Source organism: Erpetoichthys calabaricus, chromosome 10 (genome assembly GCF_900747795.2).
Source record: "Erpetoichthys calabaricus chromosome 10, fErpCal1.3, whole genome shotgun sequence".
Classification (NCBI taxonomy): Eukaryota; Metazoa; Chordata; class Cladistia; order Polypteriformes; family Polypteridae; genus Erpetoichthys; species Erpetoichthys calabaricus.
The window spans coordinates 119,346,849-119,366,734 of NC_041403.2; the positions used below are offsets into that span (position 1 = coordinate 119,346,849).

At 36.5% G+C, this 19,886-nt stretch overlaps 1 protein-coding gene across 1 annotated transcript in view; it reads right to left on the reverse strand.

The window, feature by feature from the left end:
* The window catches only part of cass4 (Cas scaffold protein family member 4), a 75,542-nt gene that overhangs the window by 38,536 nt on the left and 17,120 nt on the right, over positions 1-19,886 (reverse strand). Inside the window, exon 2 of the mRNA XM_028811821.2 lies at positions 2,585-3,025. Coding sequence (XP_028667654.1) covers positions 2,585-3,025 — 441 coding nt within the window. The remainder of the gene's footprint in view (positions 1-2,584; positions 3,026-19,886) is intronic.

The window sequence follows — 19,886 nt, forward strand, 5'->3', positions numbered from 1 at the left end:
ACATACAAGTCAGGGACAGCACACAAACTCCTAAAAACTGCTTTTCTAATAAAGCTGGTCACACTAGACAACTTATTTTTATAATCTTAGGGAGTTAGGGGCATTTGAGCCCACTCCCTTGACCACCAGTCATATAGCCTGACATCCTCACCAACTTCATTACACTGGTCAGAAAGACTTATGTGTATGCCAAGAGCTGCCAACCAATGAATGTTCATGCAGAAGTATGAGAGAACACAGAAACAGAAGAAAGGCTTATCCTCCAGATGCTTTGTGTTTGTCGGAAGAGCTGAAATAAAAACTGCAGCTGTACTTGCTGTCAGAATGTGACAAGCTTGTAGTACTTTGGAAATGTGAAATCTATGCTGAAACGTCTGCAAGTAGTCATGTAATTTGGCATCCCCTGCAAATTCTAATTGTGTAATTTGACATCATCCAGGCAATGCCATCCAGCAACAGCAGTTGTTAAGTTTTTCATCCTCTCTTACTGGAAGTCTTTTAATGTGCTGTTGGGTTAAAACATTTATTAAGGACCTTGCTCATCCAGATTTGGTACTATGCCTGGAAGAAATCATGAAAGTACACTGTCATTGTATTTTAGGACCTCTCGAGAACAGCATGTAAAAGAAACTTGCATCTTTATCTTTTCTTCACACTGTTGTTTAAAATTATGTAATTTAAATTACAATTGAAACTTTTTTTTCCTGAAAATGTACTCACACCTAAGGATAGAGATTCTACATGGAGTAATTGAAAAACAGTCAAATAAGAATCAGACTGGAGAATAACTAAATTATCTTTTGTTCATTTAGGATTTTAAGTCAGTGTGGTTATTGAACAATTCTTTAGCCACTTTAGATTTTAAATAAAACTGTAGGAAGCCTGAATCTAGAGACATCTTCTTCAGGGGAAGAATATTCAATGGAATACTCCATCAAAAAATGATAATTTTTTTCACAGGTTACTTACCCGTGTTGTTTGTAGTGTTAGCTGAAACAAATTAATCTTATGTTTTCATGGAAAACAGAGGTAGTATATTTGCTTATACAGTAATCCCTCCTCGATCGCGGGGGTTGCGTTCCAGAACCCCCCGCGAAAGGTGAAAATCCGCGAAGTAGAAACCATATGTTTATATGGTTATTTTTATATTGTCACGCTTGGGTCACAGATTTGCACAGAAACACAGGAAGTTGTAGAGAGACAGGAACTTTATTCAAACACTGCAAACAAACATTTGTCTCTTTTTCAAAAGTTTAAACTGTGCTCCATGACAAGACAGAGATGACAGTTCCGTCTCACAATTAAAAGAATGCAAACATATCTTCCTCTTCAAAGGAGTGCACGTCAGGAGCAGAGAATGTCAGAGAGAGAGAGAGAAAAGCAAACAAATCAATAGGGCTGTTTGGCTTTTAAGTATGCGAAGCACCGCCGTATAAAGCAGTTGCAATGAAGGCAGAAGCTCACACCCCCTCCGTCAGGAGCAGAGAATGTCAGAGAGAGAGAGATAAAAACAAACAATCAAAAATCAACACGTGCCTTTCGAGCTTTTAAGTATGCGAAGCACCGTGCAGCATGTCGCTTCACGAAGCAGCTGCACAGAAGAGAGCAACGTGAAGGTAATCTTTCAGCATTTTTAGACAAGCGTCCGTATCGTCTAGGTGTGCGAACAGCCCCCCTGCTCACACCCCATCCGTCAGGAGCAGAGAATGTCAGAGCAAGAGAGAGAGAGAGAAAGAAAAGTAAGTTGGGTAGCTTCTCAGCCATCTGCCAATAGCGTCCCTTGTATGAAATCAACTGGGCAAACCAACTGAGGAAGCATGTACCAGAAATTAAAAGAACCATTGTCCGCAGAAATCCGCAAACCAGCAAAAAATCCGCGATATATATTTAAATATGCTTACATATAAAATCTGCGATAGAGTGAAGCCGCGAAAGGCGAAGCGCGATATAGCGAGGGATTACTGTATCTTGTGCATCAATGGAAACCAGTGGAGGTACAGAACTCTGTCTCCAATTTAAAAGCTCAATTCAACTTTACTTTCATGCACTGTTCTAGTTTTCCAGAAGTATTTATGTAGCACTATTTTAACAAAAAGTACATGTGCTATGGATGTTGCAAGCGTACAACTAGACACATTAAGCAGATTGTGCAATAAGTAACCTGAGATGTCTTTTCATGCTTGCTGTTTTCAGTCTTGGCCCCTGCTATCCCCCACTGATGACCAATGTATCAGAACATTTGTTATCTGTTGCATAAAAACATTAGATTTTTTTTTCTTGGCCATCACTATAAACAACATGAGGTAAGCAACTTGTTCACAAATATTTTTCACTTCTCATAATAAAGCTTTACTAAGTTTTCATGAAAAAATAAGTGCAATATATATAAACTGTCTGCTTATAAAAGCATGGTAGTTTTTATTTTTAAAACTACTCAAATGTTTACATGTGAACATATAGAAAATGTAGAAAATCTGTTCATTTTATCATGAAAAGCTTTCTTGTAATTTTCCAGCAAACATAGACATCTTTTTAAATATTCTGCTAGCTTTTTCTTCTTCACTTATTCATATCAAGGTCTCACCTTAGTCAATGCCTCTGATGTGCTCTCCAAAGACTGTCTGAGTGAAGATGGTACAGGATGTCTTGGGGAATGCTGCAATGGAACTTTGTAGACACTTTCCATGACTTCATAGGCTGGACCTACAGGTCGGGCAGGCGTTGGGATTTGATAGATATTCTGAACACTATATGTTGGAGGTTTCTCCAGGGCTGGAAAGGAAGGAAACTTCTCTGTGTAGCTCCCATGAGAACCTCGGAGAGGCAAGACGTCTTCCTGAAACGGGGAGAGTAAATGAAGCCGATTGGCTGGAGCCAGCCCTTGCCGTCCATGCAGAGAACACTTCCACCAGCCCTCACTGCCAAGCACATTCTGTTCAATCACTGTCAAGATGTCCCCTTTGCGAAATGCCAGCTCATCAGAAGACTCTGCTTTATTGTCATAGAGAGCCTTGGCTAACAAATTCTGTGGGGGAGAAATGAAGAACAGAGACAGAGTAAGACATCTCTCAGTGCAAGCAAATATACAACAAAGTTAAAAGACAAATAAAACCCTGAAAGCTGGGAGTTATGCCAATGAGATGCAGTTAGCATTTAGAGATGACAGTAGTCAAAGTGAAATTAGCACTTTTCAAAACCAAGAAAGGGACTTCTATAGAATCTATATGTCCAGTTTCTAAACCACTACTGCATTACACAGGCAGAGGAAGTCAATACATACAGTATAGAATCAGGAATGTGATTTTTTTTAAGAATTGCCTTCATCCTGGTGCTGAAAACTGCTCTTAGTACCTTTCTTTATTAGCCATAAATGGAATTTACATCTGAGCTTTTTTAAAACCTGAACAACTTTTTTCATAAGTGATATGTTTCCCTGAATAGTCTGACACATATCTGTCTACAGCTCTGTGCTGTCCTTCTTAGGAAAAATACATATTTAGAATAATGTCTAATTAAAACAAAGCTCAGGATGTCTGCAATATTTTTATAAAAACTTTAAAAGCATAAATCAAAGAAATAACTTGAACAAAGAAAGATCAGCAGAACAATTGACAACCAACAATCTTACCAATGATTAACTATAAAACTAAGTGAATTATGGCATAATTCAAAATGACTCTTAATTCATTCTGGAAAAGGCAATTGTATGTGGTGTGTCTGTTTTGTTTCTAATAATCAACCAAGAAATGTTTTGCACGTATTTCTTTGAAGAAAAGGAAAGGATGCCTGAATAGCACGTCTTAAAAATGTTAAAACACAACTTAACATTTTGGGTAATGGATGAATTAAGAGATAATTTAGACTTTTCAAGTCTACTTTGGTCTGACTAACATAAGAAGATGAAGTAACTTTAACTTTATGTACAATTTTGGAGTATGTGGTATTGTTTTTGCCTATGCAAACATTTATTTATTTAGCTGAGATTTCACCAAGTGAGAATAGCACACTTAACAAATGGACTATTTGTTTGTACATTTCTATAAATATGGAACTGCCAGATTAACTTTACACTGCAAATGACTGGTGTGGCCTGAAGAACTGAAGGTACTTGTAGAAAACCAGTGTTCACAGAGACATGATGAAAGATTGAATGTAGATTATTCAGGCAGCTTACAGTGATGGAGGACAGTTTTAACTCTTGAGCGCCACAGTGGACGCATGCTTCATGATTACACCTTAGTGTGGCACTGGATACAGATCAATGACACCAATTCACATTTGTGAAAGTTCTTAAAACTCTGGTTAAGTCCAAATTTATTTACCCTTAATAATACAGCTCACAGCTACTAGACTAAATGCAAGCATGAAAGCTCACCCAAGACTACTACTTCTTGACAACCCACAGACATGCGTACAATACACAAAAAAGTATGTCTATTAAGCATTACATTTGGAATAAATATGTTACATTTCACAGTCCATTAAAATACTGTCAGCACAGTATTAGTTTAGTCTAAAAGGTACAGTAAATTGGTCTGTGTATCAATCTGATCAAGGGCTCATAAACTGATGAATTGTAGCAGTGACTGACGAAGCAGCGGCATGCAAACTGATGTCCATTTCAGTCCATAACTACATACCAAATGCATTAATTGCTGATGTTAATCTAAATTTCAGGGAAAATATATTTTAGAATTTAACCGATTGGGAAAACATTTACAAGTAAAATGAAGTCACAACAACATGTAATGTATTGTTTGAGATACAAAGACAACTATACTGACTGCTTAACTGGCCAACAGGAAACCCATGTTCAAGTTTGGCCAAGGCAGGAACACGGATGAAAATGTTGTAAATCCTCTACAATGCTTAAGCGGACCATCATTTCCTAGTAAAGCCCATAAATTCCAGTTTCAAAATATGCTCTGATTTGCCAAGAATTTGATATATATTTTATTAATCCCCAAAAGAGGGTAGCAATTTTTTTATTAGAGTGCATTATTTTTATGTTTTGCTTATATTTTTCATGTATGGATTAACACAAATTGGTGAAATTGTTGTGCCCAGTAGCACTGTCAACATACAAGTTCATTACCAGGAAGTGACACCACATTTAGGGGTTTAATGATAACTGATGTCAGTATGGTAATTTTGGAAGCAGAACATGTAAGCACTGTAGCTGCAAACACAAAGGGTTTGAACAAAGTGTTCAAAGAAACAAAATCACTTTTCTTTTTTTTCTCTGTCTGATTCAGAAAATCCGAGTTTTTGCTTTTTTCTTTCATTTATGGTGATGTTAGTCAAAGATTAGTATTGGCCTTGACTTGTGCTCCTCGGATTACTTCTATGAAGAAATCTCTAGTCTGCATCTGTTACCTAAATACCAATAGCTATGGGGTGACAACAAGCAAAATGATCATGGACTGCACACCTGCCATATGACAGCATTCTCCAAATATAGCGAGTTTTCTCAGTGATACACTTGAGTGGCGAGCTTGGCAAACCAGAACGTGAAATGTTATGTGTTTTAAGTTAAAACAGTTTTATGTAATAAGTGATTTTTAAAATCTTTTTTTTTTAATTCAGTCAACATATATACTTATAACCTATATGAAAAAATACACAATGCTTGAACATGACCTTTCGGAACTGTTATAACTTGCTCTTGTTTTACTTGCACTTACTCAATAAACTAAACCTTACGCTTGGAAGTAATATAAAAAATCACAATAGTTCCATTATTTACTTAGCTCTACAGTCTGAAAACTGTTAGGTTAATTGGCTTGTCTAAGGACACTTGGTAAGTTATAGTAGTGGTAAAGGCAGGACTGGTAACTTTTAAGTTTATTGTCCAACATCTCAGCATCTATGCAAAACTTCTGCCTTAATGATCACTCCATTTTAAATAAAAAAAAAAAAATAAGTAAAAGTATTCTCAGTAACACAAGCACAAGTTATATTAAACTGTAATCAGTTAGCAACAGAAGTACTGTTGGCAAGATGAATGTTTCTCAATCTAGACCTTGTGTCCGTGGCTGTAAACCTAAAGAGGATGTGTAGAAAAATTACACTTGAGCAAGAAGAAAAAACCTTAGCTTTGAAAGTACATTGTCCCAAACTGGAGTCAAATTCCTTTGCTAAAAAACTATGAAAACACAGTGGCATTATCACTTGACAAATAAAGGTGCTTTAGGTGTTAGTCAATCTTAAGTTTTTTTTAATTGTGCAGGTTCATTTCTAACTAAACAACACATGGCATAACACATGGGTGAGATGGCATGGCAGCATATATGGTCAGCACTGTGACTACATAGCTCTAAAAGACTGAGACTGACGCTTGACCCAGTCACTGTATGTGTTGAGTTTGTCTATTTTCAGGCTATATAAGTGGGTTTTCACCTAAAACTCTAGTTTTCCATGAAAAAAAAATTAAGTTGTGGTTAAATTGATTGGCAAGTGTAAATTGTCCCAGGGTTTGAGTATGGGTGTGTATGAGTGAGTGTGCTCTTGTATATACTTGTGCCAATTCTATGAATTGTTCTGACATTTTATTCGATGTTAACCAGCACCATAGAATTCTGGCTTGGAATAAGCAGTTGGAGAATTCAATGTATGGATGGATGTACCTGTAGGAACAAAGACCCAAAACACTTTGACAACAATTTTAGATCTATTTATTTATGAAGCATGACCTGCATGTGTTCACAAATCCTGTGCACTTTTTTTTATTAATAAGCAAAGCCCAATTTTATATTTGACAACAATTTTAGATCTATTTATTTATGAAGCATGACCTGCATGTGTTCACAAATCTTGTGCACTTTTTTTTTATTAATAAGCAAAGCCCAATTTTATAAATTACAATGTGAAATGAAACACCCCATTTAGTTTGCCACATTCATGCTAGTGTGAAAGGGATGTTGTTTCCATAGTGACAGTAATTTGTGCCTTAATTTACTTTTAATCCTGACAAACTCTCCCTCTACAAACTCTTTACTGTTTATTTGTCACTTCTGTTCTCTCCTCAGACCAAGGCATTGACTCTTCTTCTGTTTACTGAAAACATTCTAAATGGAATGCTAAAGTTAATGAACACTGCAAACCGTACGGTTTATGACCACTATAGTGTCCCAAGTGCCTGTCCAAACCCAAATATTCCACTAAAGTGATTCTGGCATCATCATAAACATGGAAAAAAAACGATCCTCAATCCATACTATACACCACAGCACAATTACACATGTAGTAACAATGATCACCTGAGCCCTATTTACAGGTTTCCACCCAAGTCAATGGTAATAAAAGTAGAGTTCATGAAGAGGTGCACGCAAACAACATTCAAATTCAACACGGATGGTAGGCAGAAATTCTAACCTAGCTAGTGGGGCAACAACCCTGCCACTGCACCAACAGGCAGCCCATCAAAATGCTGAAAAGTAAAACAAAGATGCATCACACCTGTCTAGCTTATCTTTATGAGGATAAGAAGAAGAACAAATATTCATTTGTACTCAAAAACAGACTTGATCTTTAGTAATATTTAAGCCTCTGAGCTTGTTGGAAGTCAGCTTTGTCAAAAACACTTGTAAAAATATTTACGATTTACTGTATGCGTAATAACAACCACTCACCCAAAAAAAAAAAAGCAACTACACAGTCCTATCTTGCTCATCTGCCTGTCCTTCACCTAACAGCAACACCACAAGAGGAAGAAACCACCAGGCTTAATTTACAGTGGGCATCTGACTGATTTGAAATGTATTCCACTGCAACAGCTCATCATCCTTTCCAGTGCTAGATATCTTATACCTTAACCAATTCTGATTTTGCTTCTATAAAATAAGCTAATATTACATTTCTTAAATCTGTTTAATCTAGTTCATGGGTTAAAGGGGTGCTAGATTCTATCCAGGTACAAATGGGTCAACGCCTTGATCAATCCTGGACAAGACCATTCATGTATAGCTCCCACACTCACACAGGACCAGTTTAGAGTTAATATTTCTACTCTAACCAGTACATCTTTCAGACCTGAAAACTGGGAACATTCTATGCAGGCATATGGAGCATGTGCAAAGTTCACATAGTTCAAACCCAGCACAGAGTTAATCACTTTTTTTTTATCTGATACTGCTTATTTTCTACCTAACTTCAAAGAAATGTATTCATTGCTATTTTCCCAGTTAAATCTGGTGTCAGCCATAAGAACAAACAAATGTTGTATTTTTGTGAACCATTCTGAGGAGACATACAAGTAATAATACCATTGTACCATGTGTGCATGACAATAAACTTAACTGATGTAATTATTTAATTAAATTAATTTTTGTAAAGAGCTTTACCACTTACAGAACTCTGAAATTATTACAATACAAGACAGTAATATAAAAACATAAAATGATACACATAAACAAACAAGCCGATGCCAAAAGGCTAACATCAAAGAATTTTATTGCAAAAATATTTTACTATTTCTTAATTTATTAAAAATAAAATATTTATTTAGGGCATCATAAATTCTAGCCCCAGATCATGCCTCTCCTAGGTCATTTAGCTGCCCACCTCTAATAAAGGCACAATGTCCTATGGAACAGGTAGACAATAATGATTCTAGCAGGGCACTACAATGGTCTAATAATTGGATGGATTAATAAACACAGTACTTAATGCATGCCAAAGATAAAATAAAATGCATAAAGTTAAACTGTAATGAATGCTTGCGTCTAATGGTCACAATGCATTGTGTGCCTCCCATCACCATATGCCAAGCTATTGCTTTCTTATTTAAAGTGCTTGTTCATTGACATTAGGGGTTATTATGCACAGATGACTTTGGCAAGTGACATCTAGAGGGTTGAAGAAGTCAAATCGGATGGTGGAATGAAAAGAACACCAGATCATACGAAGAAAGGCCAGTCAGCATTTAATAAAAAACAAGAGCCAGGGAGCAAATAAGAACACTGCACAAAAGCAAGCAAGAAGCTGAAAAGTAAATCAGACAAGAAACAGGATTTAAGTAACTAAGTAGATATGATGTTGAGCACCCCAAAATAAGGTTGAATAATACACAAGCAGAGAAAAAAACCAAAGCTGAAGAGACCAGAAAACAAAGTTTTGACTCAACACATGATTGTTAGTTGAGGGTCTGAGACCAAGTGTGATGGCTGAATAATTACTGTCATTTTAAAATGGCAAGCTGGAGGAAATGAGAAGGCAGAAGGCATACAGAAGGGAAAACATAATTCTAATTTGAAATAGGCACATGTACCAGTACCAAAAATTCATGAAACCCAATCTCAACCTAATGAAATACAATAATCAATAGTTCCATGTAACTAATTGTAAAAATAACAGTTTAAACCTAAACATATGTATGTACTAATTCAAATAAAGATCTTAATTCTATGTAGGGACAAAATTCAGAGTTAAAAAGAAGCAATTTAACAAACTTACGTCTGACTCAGCTAAACGGAAATGACTTCTTTTCACAGGAAATTTTGTTTATCTACAGTATGCGCAGTTTATATTTAGAGAGGTCACAAAATGAAGCTGTGTTAGAGCATCACAGAGTTTTACATTATAGGAATACTATACTAATACCAGAACCTAAATGTTAATAATCAATTAACAATTCAATTCTTAACAAGGCAGAAAAATATTTAAGATGTATCTTTCACAAATGTTCAAGGGCTAAGTTAACTTTTGTTTAGTAACTTCATGAGTGAGTCACATTCAGAAATAACAGTGATAACAGAATGTAACTACATGTGTTAGCCGAGCACAGATAATGCATGTTTTTAACTGCATTTAACCAAACAGGTTTTTAGTGGCTGAAATTTCTTTCACAGGTAGTAGATTCCAACTCAAAAAATGTAAAAAAATTACATCAATTGACATACTATTGTTAGTTACTGAAGATCTGACTAATTGTAGTTTGTTCACACTTATGCAACACTGGGACAAACTAGACTTACCAATTAGGATGTAGGATGAAATTAAAGCAGCTACAGAAAGGCCACATGGAAATAGGAAGAACATGCATTGCCTTTCAGCTCTCCACTATAATGTATGAAACAAACATTATTGTGTATGGGCAGAACAGTGACGTGCTAGTTTTTGCCACTGCCTCACAGCTCTGGGAGCCTAGGTCTCCACTTGGGTACAACTGGAATATTCTCTGTGTGTTCAGCTTCTTTTCAAACCCCAAAGACAGAAATATTAAGCTAAAAAGTTCCCCCAGAAAATTCTTCAGTGGTAGATTATGGCATACTACATAATAATAATACATTAATAAAGGTAGAAAAAATGTAAACATGGTGTCAATATCCTGTGATGGAGTGTTGCCAAATTAAGGGCTTTTTTGTACCTTGTAAGCAGTACTGCTCAGCTGGTAACAGCAGCAGCAATACTAAGGTAGATCAAGTGAGTTCAATAAGAGACAGCTGGGTATGACATCAGATGTAAGCTGTCCTCAAAAATTATGAGTGTTTCAAGTTTTGAGAAGTTCTGTTTTTGCTTTTATCCAAGTCTGCAATGAACATCCATATTACTAACCGAGAATAAACCGGATATGGACGCAGGGACACGGCGATGGGGCCATGAGACGTACTGCGCAGGCGCGCGTCTCATAAACCGCAAGCGAAGTTGTATCCACCGCAAACGAAGGAGTCACGGCCCAAGAATGAAAGAGCTCAACTAACGTGAATGAGAAATGAAGCAACAATGCACCCATAGCTACCACTAACGACACAACCACACAAAAAAGAGGATTCTGCGCTGCACCCCAGAGTCAAACGTGAGAGGCTACGGAGGCCCCACAGGTCCACAAAGACAGTACGAAAGGCGCATGCGTCACCGCCATATTGTGAGTGGCACTACTGCGGAGTGAAGTTAGGAATAATGTGCTGCTTGGGATTGTACAAACCGCTGAACGCTTTACACCAAATTCAAACACAATACAGCTCAACGATACAAACATGAGCCCACCTGGATAAGATCAATGAACGCAGGCGCTTTCAATGCGCGTCTGAAACTGCAGAAGCAAAGCAGGCACGGGTTCAAAACGAAAGACCACAACTGACGGAGATAAATAATCTCTTTCAAATCTATTTCGGGTTACCCAAGACCAGGGGTTGGCGAGTAAAGCGAGCAGGGGGCGGAGCCCCCTAGTCATTATTCTAAAGCACAACATACTAAGCTTTATAGGTTAATGTTGCAAACCCAAGGACCCTAATTCAATTCATCATCCACTCATTGATCTGTGTGAAGTTTGCAAATTATACCATTTCCTGCCAAATTAAAAAGAGTGAATATGTTAGATTAATTCTTCACTCAGGTTTCCAAGTGTCAAAGATTGTGAGTATTGTTGCGTTTCATTTATCTCGGAAGTTGGATGTTGGAGCTGGGAATGACATCACACCCATGTTGACCACATTCCAGTAAAACATTTGGAAAAACAATACTGATGCCTCCAGGAAACCTTTATTGTGATTACACTTTGGAGTACAGACAAGTACTGAACAACACATTACGTGGTATTTTGTGCATCCAAACACCGTAGCGCCACTTCCACAAATAGAGGTTGGACAGTACTGTATGTACAACTGATTTTTTGAGACACAAATAGGCAAAAGTGCTAACTAACAGTATAGTACTACAGCTTTCAGTAAAGTTTTCTGTGTACACCATTTTGGATTGACTTCATAATCTAAAGTCACACAAATTCAGACTTGACAGACCAGCCCCGAGTTTCCAAATAGAAAAATACAAATACAAATGGGGGCGTTTCAGATGAAAATTCCAATTAGGAACTCAGAAATTCAACTTCCTTCTTCAAATGGAGCACAACATATTTTCTGTCATAGACTGATGTCACATCCAGGCCTAATTTCCACTCTGTGCATTCTGGTGATGCTGAGTTTGGCTTAGGTAAAAATAAAACTTCACAAAATAAATTTAAAAGAATCAAACTGTTTTTGGAAATGTTTAAAGCCCACTTGTTACCCAAAGCTGTACATATACACTGACAGCTGAAGACAGAAGTAAGCCATCTTAACTTTTCCTGACAGCTGGAAAAATCTTGACGCTACACTTGTTAAAGAGCAACTATCTTAAAGAAAGAAAGAAAGAAAGAAAGAAAGAAAGAAAGAAAGAAAGAAAGAAAGAAAAAGAAAGAAAGAAAGGAAAAAGCGAGGCCTAGAACAGCTATTTAATGCCTTCAACAGTGAATAAAATCTAGAATCCTCCTCAGCACCTCTCCAAATTTATAGGTAAAAATAAAATATTACAAGTTGCCTTCACAAAAAATTTTCATTCCACAGAAATGTCTCATATATCAGGTGACCAGAAATTGTATGCCTGGGATAATTAAAAATAGCTCCGCAGAAGGAGAGTAAGAATTAGTGTCACTGATTGGGATAAGGTGAAAAATGTCTCAAACATAAATTGACAGCACTTGCCTTCTTTTCTTATTTCTCTTATTTGCCAAATATGCTAATTTCTGAAATAGAGTTCACTGAATAACATTTCCAGAGAACAGATCTCTCAGAAACCCATTTCCTCATCATTTGCTGCCTTGATTTAATTTAACAAAATGGCATAAATGTAAGTATTCCACCTAAGTGGCTAGCCACAAAATATACTCTCTGCAATTTTTATAAAAAATGCAAGTGGACATAAGGAATGAGTGTGGGTAGTCAGGCTGTTTGGTTGTCCCTTAAAACTTGCTGCTGACCTTCAGCTGTTTAACTTGTTTGTTTTTTTCTTTTTTCATTTGTTAAAAATGGAAAGTAAGCATGATGTGACTGTGCAGACCAGTCCAGCTGATAACACCCAGCCTACTCCATCACCTTACATGGTGTGCCCTCTCTCAGGGAACTAATTCTAAGAAACAAAGGGATCTTTTCATCTTTGCACAGTGAGGTTTACACCCCCTGCTCAGTGCTAAGTTGCACCTGTTCAGGCTGAGCAAAGTGAACTTATGGGTGCTCTAGAGACGGCAGGCTACCACTACACATTGCTCAAGGCTTCTAATAGTCTATCAGAAAATTAAGCCAATGTTGAGCCAACAGGAGTTGCTTGACAGTTAAAGCTGGCTTCAGTTTATCAAATACAAAATTCTTCTTTTTGCCTACTGACAACCATAGAATAAGATAATAAGCTTATTAAAGTTGTACTATTACATGATTATCTTATTGTATTTTATGTTCTTCAAAAAGAAGAGGTCATTTATTCTAATATTGTTAATCAATTCCTATTCACTAAACATTTACCAGTTATTAGTTGATGAATGAAGCTGCCTATGAATCTTTTATCAAAAACAGTGCTAGATAAATAGGTCCACACACAAAAACGTATACTGTACACACAAACATCTACTATATACTGTATACACACACATGCATGCAAGACATATATACATAATAGTATATTTTTACTAAGAATCTTTTTCTAATCTTTACTGATCTCCTTCACAAATTGCAGACAGTTTCAGCAGTTTTCTTTATTTGCCAGCCAATCACAAGTGTAAATCAATCACATCTTAACATGAAAAGTAATTACACATTTATGTGACTGAGAAGTAGAATGATGATAAAAATAACTGCATTGGCAGATGCAACTACATATGAATACATAGACACTTTGCTGATCCCAAGGGAAATTGCAAGAAATAAGTCAGAGGCGTCAAGGTTTTTATATAAAAAGTCAATTCAAACTTTTGCAATTCAAATCTAAATGGCTAGACCCAATAATCACAGGACAGACTACAACTGTTAGGCTTGCAGTATTTCTTATGAGGGCATTACTTTTGACAGGTCTGGAGATCCACTTTTTCTATTTCTGGATCTCTTGTCATCATTTCTTGTTAGCTTTGAAATCATTCAAATTGTACATATTATTGTCCTTTTTTTTTGCTGCCTCAGATCTTTTAATGAATGAATGAATGAATGAATAATAATAATAATAATAATAATAATAATAATAATAATAATAATAATAATAATAGTAATAAAACACTGTATTAGATGAATGGAAAGTTCTCTGTGAAGACATACAAATTCTGTCAGGTTGTCAAAAAATAGACCTTCAAAAACCATGGTATTCAAAAAAATATGGCTTAACAGACATCACTTCTCTTTCACTCTCCAGCTGTATGGGACTAAGGAGATACCCTTCATCTCATCTGCAAGAAATGGAGAACTAAGTGGAGTCCCTTAATGCAAATAAAAATAACTTAGTGTTCTTAAAATCATGTCAGGATTGCAGATGGTCACAGCTTATCTTGCTACCTACTGGGCACAAATCAGGAAACATTCTTGAAAAGGGTTTCAGTCTATTACAGGCTTAGCTCATGCACATGCACATGCACACACACAAACACACATACTGGGCTATTTTGGACTCACCAATTAATCCAGTATGCATGTGTTTAGGGATGTTGGAACTCATGTAAGAACAGGAAGAACACACACATAGACACAAAGAACATGACTGTGTGCAGGACTTGAACTCAGGATGCTGGATCTGTGGGTCAGTTATGCTAATCCCTGCCCTACCATACCACTTTTTATGAAAATTAAATTAAAATAAATAAAACTCTTCTTTTCATAGTTGAGAAATACCACAAACAATTTGTTTTATTAACAAAAAGAGTTCAAAAATATCCAGATTTTCCTGACAACATCACAATGACAAACGATGCTCCTTGGGATATACAATCCCATCTAATTTTGGCCAAATCCAAAAGATGATGCTTGGTAATTATCTGAGGTGATCTTGCCTGGTAAGCATACTAATTCACTACATTTAATGAATGCGTGTTTTCTCTGTAAAAACCTGTTAAAGTTCATCTCTGTGTAAAATGCAGTATACTTCATGCTTTATGGTCTAGACATACTCAAGTAGATGTGAACTCAAACTGGCTTACAGTATACATATATGTAAAGAACTGTTGTAAAGAACTATGACGGTCGAAGCTACCATAAATAATTGTTTACATAAAGCTGAAGATTATTTTACTGATTTTGTTTTTCATCCATGAACCTCGAATAAACAGTGCTGCAACTGGGGATCCCATTCTGCAGATTCCTCTTATCTTCAAGAGGCACTAATACTTGGACACACGACTCTTTCCACTACTCCATGTAAGCAGTTAAAAACAATGTCACACTCAGGATGTCTGCAGTGGGCTCATCCAGCTGAGCAGTGCACGTGCCATGTTGTGAACTCTGCCATCAGGTGCTGGTTGTTATTTTTGCTTCTCCAGGTCTGATCAATGTATGGTGCGATTTATGTTGCAACTTTTGGACTGGTCTACCACCTTCCTCCCATTGTTATTATAAGAACCAATCTTTTAAAATTTCAACAGCTGTTTTAAAAAGGGAAATTCTTTGCTGACCCAATATTTGAAAGCAATGAATTATTCTGCTAACACTAAAGTGCTCTTCTTCCTTGTTTCTTTAAATCAAACACAAACATTAATAATGACACCTATACACTTAATTACACCACCATGGAAGGCAAAAATAGTGAAAGCAAAAGGCCTCACAGAAAACAGCTTGCGAACAACTAAACATTTTATTAAGACTCAAATCATTGCAATTATTCTTACATTTTTAAAATGAAAGGTGAGGTAAACTGCACTTGATTCAAAAATAACCTAAACATAATATACTATGTCACATTGCTACTACACTGTCTGAGAAAACACTTAAAAGAAAATTAAATGCAGTGTGGTTTAATTCTGTTTTGCAGTCCAATTTTCAAAGTCACTGTTTCCTTTACAGTTGCATAGCAGCTCACAGGTTTGTTCTGCTGTCTGGGAGCTCTAGCAGACCCAGCCCATTTCCAGTCTGTCTCTTCTCCCCATACCATTGTTTGTTTTACTCCCAAGTATTCCAGTCTTCCACTCACATACTGAAGACATGCCTGATAGGTTAAATGGCTACTGTAAAAACCTGTATGAATCAATGTTTATGACTTAGTACCATATGTTTTGGACTGGTACCCTGTACAGCATTTGTTCATGCCATGCCCCTAATTTTGCCAGAATAGGCTTCCATTTACTGCAAACCTAAATTTGCATTAAATGTATTAGGAAAATACAGAGATGGAAGGACTTTTTTTATTAGCATTGTTTTGGGATGTAGACTTATTCTGGTCATTTTGAAATAAAGACAGGAAACAATCCTGGATAACATGACTGTGTCACAGGCCACACTCACCCACATACTCACACTGAACCATTTAACTGAATGTGCACGTTTTTGAAAGGACCAACAGAAATAGATCACGTAGATAACACAAGGCAAGTGCATGCAAACTCCACAATGACAGTGACTGAGTTGGAATATGAGCTCCAAGGTCCTGGAGAGGACAGTTCATTCAGCTTACTAAACATTCGAGGGAAGAGTAATGAATAACAAGATCTGAATATATGTCATTTAAATTGTGGGGAAATGAAGATGTCAGTCAAATCAAACTAAGAAATTTTTGGATTTTTTTTTTCATTCCTCAAGCACCACTGATACAATCAAAAAATAGCTACAATAAATTCAGCTGTGGGTTTATGTAGCATTACATCTGTCAAGTCTGCACTGCAGCTACTGCTAATGCAACTTTCAAACACCAAAAAGCAAAATGGAAATGAGCTGCAACTATAGCTGTGAAGCCAAGCTACTGTAAATACAAATTATGAGCAAAGATGCCCAACCATATATGGCTGATATGATTTCACATTAACCTTCAAAATCAAAGGATTTCATTTTGGTAGCACCATTTCATTTTAATTTAGACAGATGATGTTAATACAGTATATAAAGGCTGGAGTGTAATTTACTCACATTTCTGAAGCACTCTGAATAAAGTTAATTTAAAGATACTTTGGGGTGAATGTCAGCATCTGTAAGATCTCTACATTTGACTAAGCTGGTGGCACCATATTATTCCATTACCACATTATGCTTGCTACTATTTTGTAAACTATCTGAATGGCAGTAAAAGTATGTCAAATCTATCCCTTTTCCAAATCAAACCATTTCAAATGGTTTCAATAGCATTAATCCTAAAAATGGAAATTCACGGTCTGATCAGATGAGACCTCAGAAATCCCATGTACTCTGCTAAAGTATTTAGTTACACTTTTCCCATTCTCAAAGAAAAGCAAGAACTCTCTAATCCGTCTGTTGCAAAATAACTAATGAAGCAACAGTCTATTGCTGACCTCAGAAATAAGTGTTGTATTCAGCCAAAAACACAAGGCTTGTGATCAGGACTGGGCCAGACTCTAACAGAATGTTGCTTGTAAGGATGCTTGGAAGGGATGTCTCGATTCAGACATAGCAACATTTAGTGTTTGTCACAGGGAAGAAGAGAATGTGAAGTATAAATAACTGTAACCCAGCTGACAATAGACTCAGGCGATGAGCTAGCTTGGTCAAGTCTTAATACAGAAGGCAGATTGTTTGGCTTGGGTGTGTATTTTTGTGCACTCTCTGCTTGGGGAATGGGGGGTGGGTTGTAGTAACGGTGGTGCGTGTAACATGAGGGATTTTCAGCTGTGAGAAAGCCGAGTTTCTAGCACATGCTTTTCTTCTTAGAAAAGTCCAGTCAATCTGACAGCTGGTCCACCTAACAGCTGTTGAGCCAGCACGGCAAGAGTCTCTTCCCTTAATTTCAGCCTGTAAAAAATAGTGAAGAGCACAAAATGGGGATTTCAACTAGATGTAAACATTTGGAACTGGCATGTTATATTAATTAAGGTTCAACGACACCATTTACGGGAAGGTGGCAACAGTACAAACCATTATGATGACCACCTGATTTATTAATAATACAGTGTTGAAATAACATCTTTTTCAGATCTCCTGTGGACTAAACCAAAAATGAAGAATTACAGAAAAAATATATTTTAATCTCTAATCAAAGGAACAATTTAATTTATACATCCATTTTTCAAACACAAATATTTGTTCTTGGCTTAGCATTCAGGCACAAAGTGGGAACCACCGCTGACTGGGGCCCACACTGAGGCAATTTACAGTCTCTAATTAATACACATATCTTTGAGCAAGAGGAAAAAAAAAAACACAATGACACTGAGAACACTGGGAGAATGTGCAGACTCCACACAGAAAATCCCTAACGGATTAGCAATGCTAAATGTGCTGCCCATCAACATATTTTGCAAAATAAGATCAGTATGATTTTACTAGTAATAATTAAATTATCAACTGTATCGATCAATATCAATCAATTTTTCCAACTCACTTCAGGGCTGTGCAGGCCATTGTTCACTCCAGCAGCATCAAAAGGACAGCTGTAATCAACTTTTCTTCACAGAACACACTTTTGCACATATCTACACTCCTTCACATTTGAGCAATTAAAAGTTACTGTACCAATCAATAAAACCTATATGTGTCTGGGATTTGTGAAAAATGTCAAGAAAAACCCACATATATTATAAGGAGAAAATGAAAACTCTATACAGACAATAAGCCGGACAGAATTCAAGCTCTTGATTTTGACAGCTGCATGGCAGGCGCACTAACCATTATTTTACTTTGCCACTTGACATTAATGTAAATTTTCATTGATGCTAATGACTTACTGTATATAACAATACATATGTTTTTGTAGAGTTGTGTACTGGTTAGAGCTAAGCTACTACATGAAATTTTAGGGGACCTTAGTTCAAATCTGGGCCTGGTTTCTGTCTAGAAAGAGTTTGCTGATTTCTGTGTCCACATTCCAGTTTTATCTTCCACCAGAAACATTACTCAGGGTCTCTAAATTAGCTCAAAGTGGTTGAGTATGGCCTTTTCCTGATGCTAGTGCAATAGTCACCAGCTTCCTGCAATCCTGTAAAGAAACAATCTGCTTCAGAAAATTAATGAATACATTTGTAGTTTACAATATTCAATTAACCATAGGGCCCTACAACAATCAAAATTACACAATAAGACATATGTTGATGCTCCACTTACAAAAAGTTGTATACTGAACTATTTGGCACAAAGAGGCTATTGCCTCTTGTTTGGTTTTGTATTATGGGAAACCCAAGGGTATCTGATATCTAATAGCTTAAAAAGCATGAATCAGGCCCTGAAGGAATGTCACAGAATCTGAAAGAGAACCACACACCACAACAAGTTCAAACCAGTAGTCAACCTGATGGGATACCCTTGAACTCTAGAAATAAACCTGGGCACATGTGAGGAGGAGGAATCTGAAAACTTCAATCTATGAATTCAAAACAAAGTCCAACTGCAGTCAGGTAGTAATGTAGTCACAAATCATCTAGTAATGGTAAAAATTAAAAGTTGCTAATTGTATTTACTGTTATTCAAATTTGCTAAAGTTCTGTGGGTTTGAAAGATCAATTTCAACCTTTTCATTATAAAAACAATATTTAGTCTTTGTGAGCACAGAGGAAGATCCTGCTAAAAAAAATAAACCTCTGCCACAACTGCCTTCACAGCAGTGCACACTTTGGAAATGTATTATTTTAAAATACCACACAAAAAATTCCCCTATATTGAACCTGCTGTACTGCAAAAAATGGAATGCTTTTTACCAGACTTCCAGCTCTCATAATGCTATTGAGTATAAACCAAACAAGAAATTGCAGAGAAAACATTTCGAAAACCCTCACCACAAACCCTTCCAGTTTATATATATATGATAGATAGATAGATAGATAGATAGATACTTTATTAATCCCAATGGGAAATTCACAATATATATGTGTGTGTGTGTGTGTATAAGGCTAGTCCATTTTGCCTAAATTTCATTGCAGCAATTCAAAATCGTACTCAGTAGTTTGTATGGCCCCCAAGTGCTTGTATGCATGCCTGACAATGTCGGGGTATGCTCCTAATGGGACG